A 21159-nucleotide genomic window follows, 5' to 3' on the forward strand; every position below is an offset into this window, starting at 1 on the left:
ATAATATAGTCTATTACACGGACGCTTGGTGAACGTCAGCGGCCGCTCCGTCGGGGACTTGACGAACGGTAGCCACCCAATCGTGTAAAATACTAGATTGTTAACCAAGGGATAAAAGTGAGAGCGTCAATAGTCCGAGACTGAAATGGTGCCTAGTTTAATTAAAATACATGTGTATTAAAAAAATACATATATATATATAATATTTTATACTATTTCTTGAGGGACGTTTTAATTAACAATTTAGGTATAAGTTTCGTTATTTATGGAATAAGCATTTAAATATCAGACCAATTTTTATATCGGGTTAAAGATATTTATTATTCTCAAAAGAAATTGACATTTAACTTCATGAGACTTAAAAACTATTTACATACATGCCATGCAATTGCGCCCGTGAGCTCTGATTTTATACTTACACTAATTTTTATATAAAAAATCCATAAAAAAAAATGTTTATCGCAAAATAAACGTACTTGGAAAGTAAAATGCTCTAGAGCAGAAACGTGTTACTTGACGAAACGTGACACACTTTTAAAGCATGAAAAATTAAATGTTTTATATCGAGCATCCGAAACCTATCTATTTTAGCATAACTAACAATACTTCTGTGTCCTCTATCCTCGTAAGGCCCAAGGTCCTACCTATAGGACTTATTCAGTTCGATGAAATTTAAATCGTATTCAATTAGGACAGAGTTGCATTTGTTTTGTTTCGTGCAATTTTCAAACAAAATAAAATCTACTGTATTCCGTGCAATATAGGTTCAAATTCCAGTGGCAAATTTTGGATTTTTCATTTCTATGGCTGGGCCTTAAGAAGCTATACTATGACTCAAATCTCTCCTGAAATTTCATCGATTTAGTTTTTTCTTTCGAAATGGCCATAGTAATTTTTGGTTTTAATGTATACTTACTGGTTCTTGGCGACTCTCGTACGTTGGTCAGTATAGCTCTGGCGGTGCATATGTGTAGCTCTTTAGGCCGGTCGCGCTGTTGAGGGATGTGTTCTGGTCCTGCCTCTAGCACTATCTGAAATTGGAACACTTTTTATTTTATGATACTCAAATTTTTTTTTTTTTTATACCACGACGGTGGCAAGCAAGCATACGGCCCGCCTGATGGTAAGCAGTCACCGTAGCCTATGGACGCCTGCAACTCCTTGTGTACTAAATAACCGCTAACGATCCACCATGCAATAAAATGACGATAAACAATAAAAATGGCGGTGTAATTTGAATCAATAATTGGCGACTTTCTTACTGGAGGTCGCAGGAACTAACTCCGGCACGTACCAATTTCAACTTCGAACATTTTGTAGTTCTCGTTCGATATTCGAAATTTCGGACGCAGGGCTGTGCCAAGGCATTTCTTTTATTTTTAAAGTCCTTGATTATTTTAATCCCGGTACACACATAGAAAGGTAAGTATATGTATTATACTAAGGCACTTACTATGGTCATTATACAAGGTGTTACAATAATGACGATATATTTGAAAGCATCGTTAGTATCATATTCCGATAAGGAAAAAGTAAAAAGAAATATTTTATCGTCGATTCAAATACCCACCTGCCATTACTAAAAACAAAAAATTATTCACAAAAAATGACTTCAGTAATAAAAATATTATATGATATATTTGCCCGCCGGCGATGGGGCACCATACATATGCTTAAATTTGTCGCGTCGTCACTTGTTTTCACCCGAGATCCGCTCATTATTTTTGTTCGAAGTTGGACTACACGGTATACACTGGTCTTACCTTAGGCATTATAGCTTCGGCTCGGACGTCATAATAAGCAGTTCCGCTAGCCGCAGCTGTCGACGAATGTATGGTAGCGCCGACGGCGGTGGCGGCCGCGCTGGCCGCCCTGGCCACGTGCGGCAGGAAGGCGCCGAGCCACACGGCGCTGGCCACGTCCACGTGCACGCGCACGGGGCTCAGCTGCACGTACAGCTTCGGGGCGGGGACTGAAAATGTAACATACCTTTGACAATGTTCTCTATTAAATAAATAAATGAAAATAACTCAATACCCTGTTGATAACGCGAGACCGTTATGCAATAATTTTAATTCCTAATCGTGAAATCAAATATCACGAACTCAAACTATACTCTGTATCTTTAGGTATTTAAATAAAAATATACAAACAATTTGTAAATTTTCGGGTAGTAAAAATTCAAAATTCAAAAATTTATTCTGCAAGTAGGCTTCAAGGGCTCTTTTACAAGTCAATACAACATTTATAGTAACATCATATAGTGACATGAAAAATACATAACAACATTTATAAATACAACAGCCAATACCTGGGTAAACATAACATTATAATAATCTTAAAATAAATAATTACTACAATACAATAGAGATGTATAGTCCCTATGGTTAAAAACACATTAAATCTGGAGATGTAAAAGGTCCCCAATGTCAGAGTACTAATACTAATAAAAATTTGGAGGTGTAAAGTCTCTCCAAGTGTCAAAATAAAATTTATACTAAATAAATAAACCGCGTCTGGACTGTTAAACTAGCAGTCTCATAAACTAATGCTACATTCTGTACATAACTAGTATGTACCAAGTCAAGTACATTATACAATATGACAGAGACGTATAGTCTCCACGGTTAATACATTAAGTTTGGAGCTGTTAATACGATTTATTGGTTAACCAATCAAATACAAAACCGCCTGGATCTATCACTGAACGACCTGACTTTAACCTACATTATTTGATCATGTAATGTTTTCATCTACCCTCAACTGGCTTAAGGAGCCATTTATACAGAGTATAGTCATATTGCTTTATAGTACACGATTATTTAAAGCTATCAGCCTACGCTAAACACTTTTCAAGTTTTCTATGTGTCAAATTTCTGCAATTATTTTTAGTATGAATTGGTAATGAACAGAGACAAACGGTGTAACTTTCGTATTTTTACAAGCTTTTATTTAAATTGCCCTCTTAGTATGTCTTTTTAGGGTTCCGTAGTCAACTAGGAACCCTTATAGTTTCGCCATGTCCGTCTGTCTGTCTGACTCCGAGGCTTTGCTCCGTGGTCGTTAGTGCTAGAAAGCTGAAATTTGGCATGGACATGTAAATCAATAAAGCCGACAAAGTCGTAGAATAAAGTCTAAAAAAAAATTTTTTCTTCAACCCTACAGTGTGGGATATCGTTTGAAAGGTCTTTCAAAACTAATAGGGGTCTTCAACAAACATTTTTTGATAAAGTGAATATATTCGGAGATAATCGCTCCGAAAGAAAAAAGAATTGTCCCCCCCCCCCTCTAACTTTTGAACCATAGGTCAAAAAAATATGAAATAGAAATCGTGGAAGTAGAGCTTAAAAAAGACATTAAATGAAAACTATAGCGGACATGATCAGTTTAGTTGTTTTTGAGTTAACGCAAAAAGTTTCCCCTTCATAGTAAAAAGACGTACACCCACAGTTCATCCCTTGGTTAACAATCTACCATACTTTAAAGCTCCAGTTTAGCTTATTGTGACGGAAGAGTAACTACGGAATCCTACTCTGAGCATGGCCCGACATACTCTTGGCCGGTTTTTTATGGATGATATAGGCAGGCGTTTGACCACGATCTCACCTGATGGTAGGTGATGATGCGGTCCACGGTGGAGCACGCTTACCTATGAGATACCTATTTACTCTAACCTTGAAGAGATTCAGATTGATGTATGTATGTATGTATGTTAATGTGGGTCAAATTTTGGAAGCTAAATTTGACCCCACTTCCCGATTTCGGATTGAGCTAAAAATTTGCATACATATGTAATTCGGGTGACAATACAATAGGGTACCATCGAGCTGGTCTGATGATGGAGACAGGAGGTGACAGGAACTCTGTGATACAATAACGCAACGTAATTGTGTTTGTGGTGGTTACCATTGTCTCCACCACCATTATGCTACTATTCGTTTTTCTTTTGTTTACGTATTTTAATCAACTTTGTTTTTATGGTTTTCATGATCGAAAACGGATTGAGATTATGAGATTCATCTTATTATTATGTTTGTCAAATCTGTCATTGGCTGACCTGGCGCTAGTTATGCACGCTTAATGCCGCGCTACGATACACGATACGGACCGGTACGTTCGTTTTGTCCGTGCAATTTTATTTAAACTTAGTGTTAAGTATGTTCGTCATGTTTATTTTATGTTTCTTTCTTTTTGTCTGTTACCTTCCGTGATTATTTCGCACTCGATGGTCTCATCGGAAGATCAGCGCTGGAAGTCGCCAGCAACATGCTGAGATGAGGCCATTTCGTGACACTTTACTCTCACTATGTTCTCTTTTATGTATGTCTATTACTGTTTGTGTGTTTATGAATAAAACAAATTCTATTCTATTCTCGTTGAGTATTAGTTATCAGTGGAAAGAAAAATACACGCAGCGATAAAAGCTTGTAACAAAAAAGTACTTTTTGCCAAAATCTTATTACTTTTATGTTTATAATATGTTATTTCTCAATGTCCAAGTAAAGTCCTGAATAAGCTACTTGCCACTTATCTGACGAATAAAGTCATCGTTGTCGTTTAACAATCTTCAAACAAGCTTAACTGGTAGATAAAGTGTTAAGTTTTGCAGGACGTTATATCTGACAGTTAATTTATTTGTTAATTAGCTATCCAATACTTTACTTGGACATTGTGAAACAGGCCCTTATAGTAATAATTTGCTTACCAGGAAAGTTAACGTCCCCCGGATAGTAAAAGTGCGTCAGTTCAGCGTGTAGTAGTCCCGCGTCGCCCGGCATTGTGGACTTTTCTGCGCACACTAACGGACGCGGCGCCTCTCGAGATTTAGTTGACACCTGTCAAACAATAAATATTTTTTTTTAAGTTAACCCTAGTCATAGCTTTTAATTCTTAAGATGTACTAACAAAATATGGACCATGTTTGTCTGAAATAAATGCATTTTATTTTTATTTTTTTAATAAAAAAAAATCAAATACAAATACGTTAATTTCATTACTTTTCATCAAACTTGCTCGAATAAGATCTTATTTCATGCAGGTGTGCTGAAGGATAAAGACCTATTTTGTTCCCGCGGGAGTTATAGATTGGGAAAAAAAGGGGGGAACTCCCTAGGGAGTAATAGCTTTTTTAAATTATGTCACTTATTCATACAAATCGAGTAGCATAAATGAGTTTTACTTTTAAAATACTGACATTAATAATTTTTACATTTTTGTTCATGTTAAAAATTATTTAATTTGATTAATTTAACAGCCGTTTAAATATTTTTACATAACTTTCAATCGTGGCTGAATGCCGAATAGGTCTGTGCCTTCGATGTATCACCTGCCAAGAAAATACAAAATGGCGGACGAATGTTTGATATGTCACCGTATTTAAGAATTCGCTTAAAATTTTCTTCGCTTCGCAAGTGTGATGAAAAACATTGTGTGTAACTCTGGGGGTAAGAATATTACAAACTCGGGTCTTCAATTCCCTCCAGCCTGCGGCTATCGGGAATTACAACCCTCGTATCCAGAGTTTCACTTACCCCCCTCGTTACACAATATACTATTTTACAACAGTTCATAGGTATAAATGTTAGATTGGTAAGTAATCCATCTTAGGTACAAAGTGTAGGTAAGTATTTATCTCAACAATGTGCAACAATTTGATTGTGTGTGTGTAAGTAATGAAAAAGGTGCGGGTACAGCTTGCTGAGTTTAATTTATACCCGCCCTGGGTCAGCTAATTGAAGAGGTATCGGTATTATTTAGCGAATTATACAATAGACATAAAAAATGAGAACATTTAGTAGGTAACAAGAGTTTTTACGGGGTAAGTAACACTGGAACAGAATAATAAATAACATGTATTTTGTATCATGGAGTTAGTATCTACCTAAAAGTTAACTTTATGAACGCATCCCTCACCGGGCTGGTAACGTGTATATCCTGGAATTCCTCTTGATGATTCATATACAACTTTTTAAGCCCAGATTTTGAACTGTTGGATACTCTTAGCCTCGCACACAGGTGGGGGGATATCATTCTAACACTTAGCATGCATTCCAACAAAAATGCGTGAGTGTCGTGGAATTCTCGGTTGGAACGAAGTACAGTCAAAAATATGAAATTCAAGTGCAAATAAAATACAAAAATAATATCTACAATCTGCATACACGTCCGGGGATCGAACCCGGGTCGTCGCTATTACCACCTGTTTTTAAGCGGCTGCTTGCCAACTAGCGGTGTCTAGAGATGAGAGCGTGCGACTTGCAATCCGGAGGTCGCGGTTTCAAACCCTGGCTCGTACCAATGAGTTTTTCGGAACTTACTCATACTCATACTCTTTTATTGGTAAAATATACAATTTTACATGTCAGCAATAAAATACTCAGTTGAAATTAAATTAAAAATTATTTACATTCGATTAAATTAAAAGGATACAAATACAAATAAATAAAAATGACAAGTTAAAATTATTAAGTTATTCGGATAAATTAAAATCATACATTGTTGTTAGGTACATTTAAAATTAAGAAATTCATTAATGTCATAAAAAGCTTGGGCAGTTAACCATATTACGAAACACGAAAATACGAAATATCATTTGATATTTACCAGTCGCTTTTCCGTGTAGGAAAACATCGTGAGGAAACCGGACTAATCCCAATAAGGCTTAGTTTACCTTCTGGGTTGGAAGGTCAGGTGGCAGTCGCTTTCGTAAAAACTAGTGGCTAATCCAATTCGTGGAATTAGTTGCCAAGCGGACCCCAGACTCCCATGAGCCGTGGCAAAATGCCGGGACAACGCGAGGAAGATGTTCGACAAACGTTAGTACATTCTCCTGTTCGCGAGAACGCTCATTACAAGTGAAAATGCTCGCTGTCAGCAGTAGCACCTTCAAATGTGTTTTATTTATTTTACCTTAGTATGTACACTAATAAGATATCGTAAAATATCATGAGAAACATACAATTGCATATTATTATGATGGCTCAAAAATTTGCACGAGATCCAAAACAAGTGTACACAGCCTGCTTTACAAGTAAGCACAAATGTTACAAATTAATTTAATACCATATCATAGCTACAGTGAAAAATACCTGAGAACAAATAACTATCTAAACATAACAATATAAGAGAGTAATAAACTTTACATTATAAAGATTAAACCTCGCAAATGAGACAAACTTAGAGTCAAAGCTGATGTCATCGGAAATGTGTGATAATTACCTTGTAAACGGTAAAATCGTCTATCCTAAGTACGAGGCACGTGGTCATTAACTTGCCCAGCTGCTGAAGAATCTTCGTTCTCGTCGGAGAAGCTGAAACAATAACCAATTTAAAAGTACTAACAAACTTTTATTTAAAGAGTAAATCGACTAAAAATCTCTGTCTTAGCGTGCTCGGTACAAGACAAAGCCAGATTTTGAAACGGTGTTTTCCGATTTTTTAAAGTTTTTGGTCTCCCATGCTCCCATGAGCCGTGGCAAAATGCCGGGACAACGCGAGGAAGATGATGATTGATCTCATTGAACTTAACACTCACTTATAAATTGAACATATGGCGCGCTTTTGCAGTACAAAAATGGCGTTGACATCAGCAGCACTACCCCAAAGCAATATGCCGTATGACGTGATACTATGAAAGTAGGCAAAGTATACCAATCTAGCTGTCTTTTCATCTGTTAAGTGACGTATTTTACATACTGCAAACGCCGCAGAACTGAGCTTCTTTGCGAGAATATTTATGTGGGAACCCCATTGCAGCTTGGCATCCAATGTTAAACCTAGGAATACTGTACTGCTAGTTGGTTCTAGTTTGATGGTGACCGTCGTTTGTGTAGTTTTGGTCCGATTGCGTTAGAATACCTTGTGAGGTAGTGTTGGCGGACGGAGCGGTGGAAGCACTGGTTTGTGAGGGCGTCGGTTTGTGACTGATGCCGTTGGACACTGGTTCTTCGTTCTTCTTCTCTTGACTGGGCTGCGAGTCATTGAAAAGGAATTAAAATCCATTATTTTAATTGTGTAAATTAGGAACTTTTTCTTCGTATCCTAGTCGGTAAATCCCTGTTTACGAGGCTGTAGCAAAGAGAATTTGAAATAGAGGTACATTGTCAAAGTAAACTTTGTAGCCACAGTAAATTTACTGCCATCTTTCGACACATGATTAAAACTTTTACAACGCCATTTGACTTTGATCCTTATTTTTTCACTGATACATGTTAAGTTTGTTAAATATCAAAAAGTGGCGCCATCTAATAAATCAAAGGCTAAAAGTATGGCGGCATCGTTTGATATTTAACAAATTTAACACATATCAATGAAATAATAAGGATCAAAGTCAAATAGCGTTCTAAAAATTTTCATCATGTGTCGAAAGGTGGCAGTAAATTTACTGTGGCTACAAAATTTTCTGTGACAATTCATCTCTATTTCAAATTCTATTTGGCCGTAGTCACAAACACACAAATAAAGGTATTTATTTGTGTGATGCTGTGTCCACACATATCGGGATTCGGTGAATATTCGTGATGACGTCTCTTTCATTTCCCTTTAGTAGCGAGAGATGCCATCAACATACAGAAATAAGAAGTAGAGTGCTCACTCTATACATCAGTTTTGGTACCAAAACGTTTATTATTTTCGTAGTCGACATCTAGCATCGAGTACCGGAATTATCAGTACCGCTACTTGACACTAGATGTCTCGGATGTCGCGACTGACGAAAATTGTATTTCTAAACAACTAATATTACAAGCAGAAGGAGTTCCGGTTATGCTATTAGCTGAAATTTGTTGAGCGTTACTCATCGTTCGTCGCGACATCTATTGCCAAGAAGCCGTAGTGATAATTCCGCTACTCGATGGTAGATGTCGACTACGAAAATAATATGCGTTTTGGTACCAAAACTGATGTATGGAGTGAGCACTCTATGCATACTTCTTATTTCGCCGAATCCCTATATGTATGGACGCAACATGATGAGTAGGGATATTTGTTTCCGAGTATGAATATTTTCTATGTATCTATCCCATACATAATATTTTACACTGGAGGCTTTTTTATGAAAATCGTCATATTAATCGATTTTAAAGGATTTAGTGGTACAGATTTCGAAATCGATGTCAATTTAGCACTAAAATACAATATGGCAGCCATGCTTTATGAAAGTCGTCATTGAAGTCGATTTAGAGGTTTTCAGAGCAGCTACTGTTGACAGCGATATTCAAGAAGAAGGCAATTAAATTCGTTAATAACTACTGACATTTTACAATTCAGTTTTTAGTAGAATAAATAAATAAACAAAAATGTACCTTATTACTAGGCGTTATGGGTCTCGGGTCCAAGAGGTCCAATAGTGACCCACAAAACGACGATAAGGCTTGCGATAGCCATTGGGTGTGAGGTGTGGCGGCCTCCCTGGGTCATTTTATTAAATAAAGATTACAATCTTAAAACACACAATTAATTTATATTTATTTATTATAAACTTTATTGCACATAAAAAAAGAGTACAACAGGCGGACTTAATGCCAATAGGTATTCTCTACCAGTCAACCATAAGGCAAAACAGAGAAACTTCAAGGTGAGTGCAGTAAGAATTAAACAAAAAAAAACCGTAAATTTTAAGCGAAATAAAATTTCTAAATAAACACTATAGTGTAGTGGCAGTTTATGAATTTCAAATGATTTTTAAGACCCTAAACTATTAAACAAACGTCATTGTTTCTTTTGTGCGATCGGTTAGCTCCCGTATTAGCCACGTTACAAAGCAACAATGTCCTTTAAAAAGCAACCGTATCGTGATAGTGTTAAGGTTCAAATCTATGTAACAATATGAGTAATGGAATTTCTACTGTTGAGTTTTTTTTAAATACCGTAAATAGTTCTTACCGGTATCCTCGCCAATGTCTTCGATCGTTGGAAGCTCTGTGGTAAGGGAAGAGGTCGGCCTGCATGCTCACTAAAGTAACTTGCAGCGCGCCGCCGTTAGAAAGGGACGGATGTTCCGATCGGCCCACTGGGAAGAAAGGGACAACAGTTAACTGGCGCAGTCGGTGCGGTGAAAAGGGCTTGGCTTTCAAACTGGAGGTCGGGGGTTCGAATCCGTTCGTACAATGATAATACTTGCAATTTGTTAAGATGGCATTGTGTCTAAGATTTATTTTGACAACTAACGTAGATACCGCTGTACAGTCGACGTCAAAAGAAACTTTGTAATAGGGTGAAAAATGTATACATATTTTTGACGTGGACTGTTCAGTCACGGACGTTAATTGTTGAGCCATTTAGGGTTTACTTTACGTTGGAGATGTCAAAGCGTTAGTATAGACAAGCAAATTAGCTTGAACGGCCGCCGCACCGACGTAATCCACAACCGGAAGTGGGCGGAAGTTGCCTTGACAGTTTTAATCAAAATAGTTACTCTTAAATGTGTGCGATGCTACCTGTAAAATAGGTAAACTACATGGTTAATATAAAATTATTTCTGAAAAATAAAGTGACGAAATTTAATTTAAGTCCGTGACCGTACAGGTCCGTACATTTTTTTTTTACGGAGTGGGAATGCATTTACGCACGGTGTGTGGGACTCGCCACTCCTTTCCCCTCTCCTGGCAAGAGGGGGGGAGAATTTAGCCCTACCCACTAAACCCACTCCGGCGTTTCACCCTCTTTGCCGTTCGTGAGGGCGCACTGGGATCGATGATGACACTCACCACGGCGCCCTCCGGAGGTCCGTACATTATGTGGTGACTTTGGTTGTCAAAAGACGTTTATCAATTCACGCACCACAAAACATATGGCAATGTATAGCGCCACCTATTTTAGCCTGACAAATTCGAAGCTCCATTTTTTCATAGATTTCTCATCTGGTAAAAAAAAGCGTGTGCGTCGTGGAAGACTCAGTTTGAACGAAGTTAAGAAAGTTGACATATACTGCTTTTCACATCACATATATATTATAAGACATTATTACACAAATTGAATAAGTCCCACAGTAAGCTCAATAAGGCTTGTGTTGAGGGTACTTAGACAACGATATATATAATATATAAATATTTATAAATACTTAAATACATAGAAAACACCCATGACTCAGGAACAAATATCCATGCTCATCACACGAATAAATGCTCTTACCAGGATTTGAACCCGGGACCATCAGCTTCGTAGGCAGGGTCACTTCCCACTAGGCCAAACCGGTCGTCAAAGGTATGAGGAAATCAATTTCATGTTCGTATACGCGTTCCTCATCCTGATCCTCATTCTCATTCCTTCTCATTTTCATTCTCAATTGTTGAAACTTAAGAAAGGGTCATGACGGGTTTTCGTGACGGAAAAATCTTACACATTTTTTCGCATAGCCCCCATCCGCCAAGTCCGTACCGCCTTATTATACGACTACTTTGACTTCGTTTCAAAAATAACTCAAATGTGACATTATGAAGAGACCTTATTGTCGGTGGCGCTTAAGCCATTATCAACGATGCTCCCATATTATAAACAACGCCGCGCTACGCAGTGCGGCGTAAGCGGCAATGCCGGATTTAGATGTCTGGAGGCCTCGGGGCAACAAATGAGTGGAGGCCAATCTGACCCCAAATTATTTTCCAAATATAATGGACAATTTTCCGAAGTCTCTATTGTGGGGGCCCCTTTTTTGTGGAGGCCCCGGGGCTGTAGCTCCGGTTGCCCTCCCCTAAATCCGGCCCTGGTAAGCACCATCGACAATAAGGTCCCTTTTCATAGATAATGTCACAAATGTAAAAGTGTACTTACAGCCGGGATCGTCACATAAATGAAGGTCTATCCTCGGCGCCAACAAATGGTACGATGTTTCCCGAACGTCGTGTTTCGCGAACATTCGCGCGAGAATATCGTGCTCGCTCGACGACGAGCGGCTGTGAATTTGTTCTAGCGGCTCTTCTACCTGTGGGAGAGATTTTAATGTTTACATTTGCGTGTTATATTCCGAATGGTGTTCAGACTTTTAGCCGAATTATTATCGTTTTACTAAAGGGACCCACTGACTGCCAGTTCGCCGGACGATATCGGCATGTCAGTTCGCAAAAGCTGACAATCGCGAATAACTGACAGGCCGATATCGTTTGGCGAACTGGTAATCAGTGGGCCCCTTAAGTTTCACTTGGTAACCAAGTTTCGTAAACGAATTAAAGCTTCGCGACCAGCTTAGAAAATGTAAAAGTGAAAAATACTTAGTTAATTGATTCGTTATCAGCGTGAACTCACGACGGTCTTAAGCGCCATAGACGCTGTTGGCGTTTAATTTCTTTATGTCAAATCCCGCATATTGAAAAAATCCAAAAACTAAAAAATACTAATAAAATAAAATAAAAAAAGTTTAAGTACCAAAAAAATTTACAAGATTTCCTTAACCTATGACTGCCACACTAGGCTATGCCTGTGTTGTGGAGTCAGATTGAAGACAATACTAATTTGAATTACATCCTACGCTTGAATTAATCTGGTCACATAAGGAAAGAACGTCAGCTGGTCGCATTAACATGTAAATAATAAGCGCTTTACCTTTTTATGATAGCAATAACCAAACATGAAACTTTGCATGTAGCATTTCATCAGGTGAAACGCCATAAACGGATTACGCAATTTACACTTTACGCATACTCTAGGCGTATTTTTATATGTTCATGTTAGAGCTGACGGTCTTTCCACCACTATACAACCGGCTGACGGTTTTTTTATTATTTAAAACAGCATCTAAACTATCATCTAAAGTCTGATGACTGACGATACGCATACTTTGGGCGTATTTTTTATATGTTCACTTTACAGCTGACGGTCTTTCCAACACTATACAACCGGCTGACGGTTTTATTATTATTATAAATCAGCATCTAAACTATAATCTGACAAAGTCTCATGACTAACGATACGCATACTTTGGGCGTATTTTTTATATGTTCATTTTGCAGCTGACGGTCTTTCCACCACTATACAACCGGCTGATAGTTATTATTATTATTATAAAACAGCATCTAAACTATAATCTGACAAAGTCTCATGACTAACGATACGCATACTTTGGGCGTATTTTTTATATGTTAATTTTACAGCTGACGGTCTTTCCACCACTATACAACCGTAATATGACCGCGTTCTGTTACCTTTCTGGCAGCCTTGGCCCTGGTGGCGGCGGCGGTGGCTCGCTTGACGGGCTCGGCCAGCGCCGCGGCGCACGCCAGCATCGCGCGCAGCTGCCCGTCGGTCAGCGCCCACGCCACCGGCTCCGGCCTGATCGCCAGGCGAGAACCGATCACGGCGCAGTCTAGACATAAATGTACCACTATGTACTTTTCGAATACGAGAAGTAAAATAACTGATATAAAAAAAACTGGGCAAGTGCGAGTCGGACTCGCGCACGAAGGGTTCCGTACTATTATTTATAAAAATGGCAAAAAAATTATGTTTGTTGTATGGGAGCCCCCCTTAAATATTTATTTTATTTAGTATTTGTTATTACAGCGGCAACAGAAATACATCATCTGTGAAAATTTCAACTAATTATTACGGTTCATGAGATACAGCCTGGTGACAGACGGACGGACGGACGGACAGCGAAGTCTCAATAATAGGGTCCCGTTTGACCCTTTGGGTACGGAACCCTAAAAAGCATGACTAAGTATAAACTTTTATAGTATCTTAAGGGTACTCAACTAAAAATTTAGGTAACAATATCGTTATTTATGGAATGGGTAAAAAATTAAAATAAAATCAAACAAATGTATTTAAAACCAAATTTTAATTGCTTATCGTAAAAAAATGAAAAAATATAACACATCACATTCTGCACACTTCATAGAATAACAAAGACCCATTTCAGACCATGAGAAATGAAAAATGACCCACTACTTTGCACGACCATGCTAGATTGAATGATGCTTTGATATTTTTGGGATTTCCTTTCCAAGTTGAGTGTAATAACTAATGTCATAAATTACGTACTAACCAGGGAGAATATGACGAAAATTTACAGTCTAAAAAAAAAGGAACAAGTGCGAGTCAGACTCGCCAACTGAGGGTTACGCGGCAACAGAAATACATCATCGGTTCATGAGATACAGCTTGGTTACAGACGGACGGTCAGCGGAGTTAGTAATAGGGTCCCGTTTTACCCTTTGGTTATGGAACTCTAAAAATAGTATTCACACTCGGTTGGGACAGTTGGTCATTCTTCATACACCCAGGAGGTTTTCCCGAGAGTCTACAGTATGGGGTTCTTCAAAAAAGGAGTGTACAGGTTTTTAAAGGGTCGGTAAAATTTACATTAAACAACCATAAAAGGTTAAAAATACTCGCTAAATATCAAAACATCCTAAAATATTGTCTAAAACATTAAAAAAAATAGTAAAAAGTAACATAATTATACCCTTTTAATTGCTTTGAAAAATGTTGAACTGGCAGATATCATATCATAGCCACAACTTGACTAATTTACTTTTAAAATGTTCAACTATTATATTTACCATTTTGTTTGTAATGAGTAGTGTATATTACATCACTTAAAAAAATCACACATCTTAATATATATATAAAATGCTAATGTGCGTACGTAAAGACAGGGTTTTCTCTACCACCACCAATTCCAATCAACTTCCTTTTGGGGTGGTAAATACCCCTCGATCTCCCGGTGGGAATAAGAGAGTTTGGTCGCGGTGGGTGGAAGTGGGTGGTTGTGGGTGGCAAAAATATGAAAAAATATACATCTGTCCTTTTCTAACTCATGAGAACTTCTGGAAAGTTCTAAAAATTTCTGGACTAATCTACAAAACTAGAATGTGTACAACTGTAACAATCGATCTAGAATGTTCGAGAAGGTTCTAAAAATTTCTAGAATGATCTAGAAAGATTCAAAATTGTGTGCAACTGCTAAAATCGATATAGAATGTTCCAGAAAATTCTAGAAATGTCTGAAATGATCTAGAAAGATTCAAAATTGTCTGCAACTGCTAAAATCGATGTGGAATGTTCCAGAAAATTCTAGAAATGTCTGGAATGATCTAGAAAGATTCAAAATTGTGTGCAACTGCTAAAATCGGTATGGAATGTTCCAGAAATATCTAAAAATTTCTGGACTAATCTAGAAAACTCTAAAATGTGTACAACTGTAACAATCGATCTAGAATGTTCGAGAAGGTTCTAAAAAATCCATATGGAATGCTCTAGATAGTTCTAGAAATGACTATAATAATCTAGAAGCTTCTAGAAAGTTACGAAATGTGTGCAACTATTGAAATTAATCCGGACGATCCAGATCGAAATTAAGTACATCGGAATGTTCTAGAGTGTTCTGATACTAGAAATTTCGATTTCCAACGGTATATAAACCGAAAATAAGTGACTTTTTGTCAATTGAACCGTGTTTACAGTCGCGAAAAGATCAATTGAAGTCAAGAGTAAACAGTGATTACATAAATTCAAGTGATTTGAACAAATGAGAAAGTAAAAACTATTTGACTATTCTAGAGTGTTCTGATACTAGAAATTTCGATTTCCAACGGTATATAAACCGAAAATCAGTGACTTTTTGTCAGTTGAACCGTGTTTACAGTCGCGAAAAGATCAATTGAAGTCAAGAGTAAACAGTGATTACATAAATTCAAGTGATTTGAACAAATGAGAAAGTAAAAACTATTTGACTATTCTAGAGTGTTCTGATACTAGAAATTTCGATTTCTAACGGTATATAAACCGAAAGTGAGTGAGTTTTTGTTAGTTTTATCATTGTAACAACCAAGATATGCGTTTTGGTTAATTTTATTACACTTTTTATATTTACAAAGCCAAGACGAAAAAAAGTATTTGCAAAACCCAAAGTGGTTTCAAAAAGAAGGAAAATAGCACGTCACAATGAAACAGAAGAACAAAGAGAAAAACGTCTTTTGAACATTCGTAAAGGAGTAAAAAGAATTAGAGAAAATTTAACCGAAGAGGAAAGAGCACGTATTAATGAAGAAACACGATGTCGAGTAAGATCACTCCGAAATCGTCAATCGGCTGATCAACATGAACTGGAAAATACCAGAAAACAAGAAAGAATGACTACTTTACGCCAACGACGAGCTGCTTCATGTAAAATTGGAAGTTTAGAACTTCAGGCTTTCCATTATGATTGCAAAAAACAATACAATGAACATCCAAGTATTGTCATCGGAAAAATGGATACGATATGCGAGTATTGTCATGCACGGAAATTTAAAGGCGAATACTGCAGTTCTGTTAAATCGATAAAATATGTATGCAAATATATTAATAAAGGCAGTGATATGGCTGTTTTTACGTTAACCAATGAAAACCAGCATGATGAAATAGTACAGTATCAAATGGGTCGTTACATTAATACCAACGAAGCAATTTGGCGAATTTTAAGTTTTCCAATACACGATCGAGATCCACCGGTTCAACATTTATCCGTCCACCTATAAAATGGACAACGTGTGTTTTTCACAACAGAAACGGCATAAAAAGTTGCGACGGAACCACCGACTCGAACAACTTTAACAGCGTTTTTTGAATTATGCCAGAAAGACCAATTTGCTAAGACTTTACTCAGAAGTACCCAGCTATTATACATGGGATACAACAAGTAAACAATTTAATCCTCGAAAACGTGGAATGCAAGTAGAAGGACATGATGTGTTCAAGAGTGTAACACAATAGGACGAGTCTACACAGTGCATCCAAAAAACGCTGAATGTTTCTATCTACGCTTATTACTTCACACTATTCGTGGTCCAACGAGTTTTGAAGACCTAAAAACTGTCAATGGTTACATTTTTGAGACATCGTGAAGCATGTCAAAGATTAGGTCTACTTGAAAACGATAATCATTGGGATACACATATAATGTGTAATATGTAAATGTATTTATCATATATGTAATACGTATAATATCATATGTAAATAATTGTGTGAATAAAACATAAATTTTCCATTTACTAAGGTGTTTTTTATTTTAACTTATAATTATTTCAATTAGTTAATTAATTAAATATACTTTCTATACACCGCATATTTAATGGTCGACTACTTACTTACTTACTTTCAATATCTAAGATAGAAATCTATATTATCTACGTTAAAAAATGCATCCTCAAATATTTTTTATACCATTAAACATGCGATGTATTATAACCCGAGCAACGCCGGGTTTCGCAGCTAGTTTATATTAAAATATAAGCTTTTTTTTATTATTATATGACATTATTACACAAATTGACTACGTCCCACAGTAAGCTCAATAAGGCTTGTGTTGATGGTACTTAGACAACGATATATATAATATATAAATATTTATAAATACTTAAATACATAGAAAACACCCATGACTCAGGAACAAATATCCATGCTCATCACACGAATAAATGTCCTTACCAGGATTTGAACCCGGGACCATCAGCTTCGTAGGCAGGGTCACTACCCACTAGGCCAAACCGGTCGTCAAAAGCTTGTTTCCATACCTACCTAAAATTAAATGCAACTCACCCGCTAGCCTCTTTTTGATCACAATTCGACAGTGTGTGTTGCCCAGTAACAGCCTTAGTGGCGGTAAATTCGCGGACGCTCCATGCGGTTTGGCTTCTATCCGAGCGCTCTGCCATTCTAGCTCCTAAAAAAATAAAAAGTAAATCTTATACATATTGTAAGTTGCGAGATCGATGGGACGTTCTTAGTAACCAGCGAAAGACAAGTGTTAACGACAAGTAGATTATTTTTTTTAAAGTCAAACAGAGCTAAAAAAAAGGTCCACCGTTGGAATAAAGGTGTTGATAAAGTATGCAAGAGCAATCACCCTCAGCACTAACTAAACCACTTGTTCAGTCACCAAACTGAGTAATCAGTCTCCAAGCATCACTAACTAATTATAGTTAGTGGTTAGAAAGTATACAGAGTAGCAAAATATATTGCATAGTATAACTGTGTCATTTAGCGAAACTATCAAATAAAATAAAATAAAACAAACTCAGAACTTAACTATTCTGTGGAAGATAAATGCTTACACGTTCTATCGACGCTACCGCCATCTAGCGAACGGTTTGCATACATGTCGAATATATGCCATAAAACTGTGAAAGACTAACGCTTGCGCGAGCTAACTCGACGGCAACGCCATCTAACGAGCAATTGGGTAAACTTTCCGTATTGGAAGTGATGTTGTTACAATACTAAAATAACAGTACATTACTATAGAGGACGGGAAACGAAGGGTTGCAGACCAAGTAGATATAGACGGCCGAGCCAAGTCAGTTAAAAGTTAAATTGGGTACTTGACACATGTTGAATATTATAACAAAATTTAGTTAAATGGATAGAAAATGAGCCATCCATTATAACAAAGTGGAATTCAAAAAATTATAATGAGATTATAAAAAAATACAAGGCTCCGAAACCTCAAAAAAAAATATTTTTTTTTGTCTTCCAAAAATTCGATTCCTTACATTTTATTGAAAAATAACAATACACATAAACACAATATTTCAGGGTCAAAATGGCAATTTCCTTGATCTTCCATACATTTAGGACAGACTTATATGATGTGACGTCACATCACCTTATCATTTTGTTAGAGGCGTTTCAATCGTCGAGTGCGAGCGTCAGACTTTAACTCTCATTTCTGACCTTTGTGTTGCTTAAATGCCATGAGTCCTATATAGACATTTGATCCTCAGGAAAATCAAGATCGTTTAACATTATTTACAAAAAACAGTCAAGCCAATTAGCTTAGAATTACTCCATTCTTAGAATACCTTGACTCTTTCCAGTTACCTTAAATATTAAAAGTTGGCCAGTGTCAGGATTTTTGATCCTAGTCAGTCTTAGGTCCCCTCGCCGGCCCTCCGGCGTCCTTGATTCTACGGTCACTCTGGATATCTGAAACAAGGGTATTCTCAAAATTACATTGAAACATCCTTAACTTAGTGATTATACACCGTGTTTAATTGAATTCCGTTAACTTCGGGGTATCGGTAAGTACGTTGAAGGAAGCAAAATGGCAAAGTTATTTTTTTTTATGTTTTTTTTTTGTTATTTTTTTATATAAAAAGTAATTAAATGTTACATATAGCGTTATTAAAACACGAGCATTATTATATTACATTTAACTCAACCAAACAATTGAAAACTGTGACATATCAATGTCATTTCGTACTTAACACTAATCAATATGTAAACAAGCGCTAAGGCAAGTATACACTCTCGTAGGGACCTTATCAAAAAAAAAAATATTGATTATCTCCGAAATGGAGCTAATTAGAATACCGGTGTCTTTGGGAAAGTTGCTTAATTTAAGCTCAGGAATGCACCCTTGAAATTAACGGAAAAATAACACGGTGTATATGTATAGTCGCGGACTTTAATTGTTGAGCCATTTAGGGTTTACTTCACACCGGTAGTCTTGACATCCAAATTAGCTTTAACTCCAAATGGCTCCACAATTTAAGTCCGCGACTGTACCTACAGTCAACTTTATATATTTTGCTAATATTTTTAAGAAGCGTTACTATTAACACTCACTCCAATGTGAAATAGAGTGCGTATTCTGATATTTTGGTGCACATTGGGCGCTCTTGCATATATGTACTTAAAGCCCGACCAGAAATATATGATCATTGTCAAGAGGGCGCTGTTATTTTCATGTATAGGGTGACAGTTCAATTTAGTACGAATAATTTAGTTCCAATTAAATTTCGCAATATGGTGCGTGATCATATATTACTGGTCAGGATTTACACAAGAACAATTAAATCAGGACAGCTGCGCAACGACAAGATTAGATGTAGATAATTATTTTCACATTCTTTTATTCTCTTAATAATAAGCGTGTGTACACTTGTACAGTTCATTTCGCACACCTCGTCCGCTTTGCCATTTATGCTGTTGACTGGACAGGGACAGTGGGTAGTTAGATGAAAGTAGAAGGTACTATAATAGCCATATTGTGGTATGTTTACCTGCACGTTGCTTGTGAACGCGTCGCACGCGAAGTCTATTTGCACTTGATTCACAACCACCGAGATTCCGTCTATTACCTGCCAACAAACATTACAATGTACTTTTACTATTGGTAAGAAATATAACCCCCAACCATGGGTCCAAAAAATAACACGCTACTTAGAACAGCATAGTACAAAGAGTGGGGAAGTAGGTTATCTTCATGAAACTAAAATTTGACTTATATCTCTTAATTTTGTGCACGTGGACATTCTTGTATATAGGCATGGACTTTTTATTATTGTATTAGTGTAATATCATATAAGTTAAAGTAAAGTAAAAAAAATATTTTTTTATAAGCAAGAATATTATATATGTATGTATATGTAAGTATATGTATTTGTATCAATATTATTAATATATATGTATGTTTATGTATGTGTATTTTTATGAATGTATTGTGTTCGTACATGTATCAATTGTATCACCTATACCTATGTTTTTGCACCGCCTACAACTTATCTGCTTTGCCTAAAGGTTGACTGGTAGAGAATGCCTTACGGCATTAAGTTCGCCTATTGTACAGTGTGTTTTTGTACAATTATAAAAAATTGTATTGTTTGCATGCTGTTTTTGGACAGCTCAATAAGGAGGACAACAACAAATGTGAACATCTATAACTGTACTTTTTTCAAGCAAATAAATGATTTATGATTATGATTTAAGAAAAAAATCGTGAAATAAAAGCTTAATAAATACTTTAAATGAAAACTATAGCCCACATGATCGGTCCAGAGCCGTATTTATGTTATTGCAAAAAATATTCTCTTCTTAGTAAAAAGACATACAAAGCGTTGCGAAGGTACTCCCTTAGACTTTTAAGGTGCGACCAGACCGCAGCTTAAAAAACGGTCACGATACGGAATCGCAGTGACGCATCGTATGCGTACCGTTTTTGACGCATGCTCCCCACACCGCTGCTTAAAATACGCTGACGCACCGTAAATTGATCTGCGTAAAAATCGCAAAAAATATTACACGGAGATCTTATGGCAGACACCACACCGGTGACGTAAAAGACGCAACTGTTTTGTAAATGCAGCGTGTTATACGCAAAGATTTGCGAACAAAAAAGATTCGCGTGAAGCACGTCACTGCGATTCCGTACCGTCACCGTTTTTTAAGCAGCGGTGTGGGGAG

At 36.9% G+C, this 21159-nt stretch overlaps 1 protein-coding gene across 1 annotated transcript in view; it reads right to left on the reverse strand.

Annotated features, from left to right (window-relative positions):
* The window catches only part of LOC133525170 (bridge-like lipid transfer protein family member 3B), a 57945-nt gene that overhangs the window by 22743 nt on the left and 14043 nt on the right, over positions 1-21159 (reverse strand). The window contains exons 4-15 of the mRNA XM_061861432.1: positions 19980-20057; positions 18796-18900; positions 17515-17638; positions 13137-13297; positions 11770-11920; positions 9883-10009; positions 9303-9408; positions 7858-7969; positions 7219-7310; positions 4706-4835; positions 1764-1972; positions 917-1031 (exon numbers count right to left, since the gene is read on the reverse strand). Coding sequence (XP_061717416.1) covers positions 917-1031; positions 1764-1972; positions 4706-4835; positions 7219-7310; positions 7858-7969; positions 9303-9408; positions 9883-10009; positions 11770-11920; positions 13137-13297; positions 17515-17638; positions 18796-18900; positions 19980-20057 — 1510 coding nt within the window. The remainder of the gene's footprint in view (positions 1-916; positions 1032-1763; positions 1973-4705; positions 4836-7218; positions 7311-7857; positions 7970-9302; positions 9409-9882; positions 10010-11769; positions 11921-13136; positions 13298-17514; positions 17639-18795; positions 18901-19979; positions 20058-21159) is intronic.

The sequence above is a fragment of the Cydia pomonella genome, chromosome 14, assembly GCF_033807575.1.
Source record: "Cydia pomonella isolate Wapato2018A chromosome 14, ilCydPomo1, whole genome shotgun sequence".
In the NCBI taxonomy this organism is placed as follows: domain Eukaryota; kingdom Metazoa; phylum Arthropoda; class Insecta; order Lepidoptera; family Tortricidae; genus Cydia; species Cydia pomonella.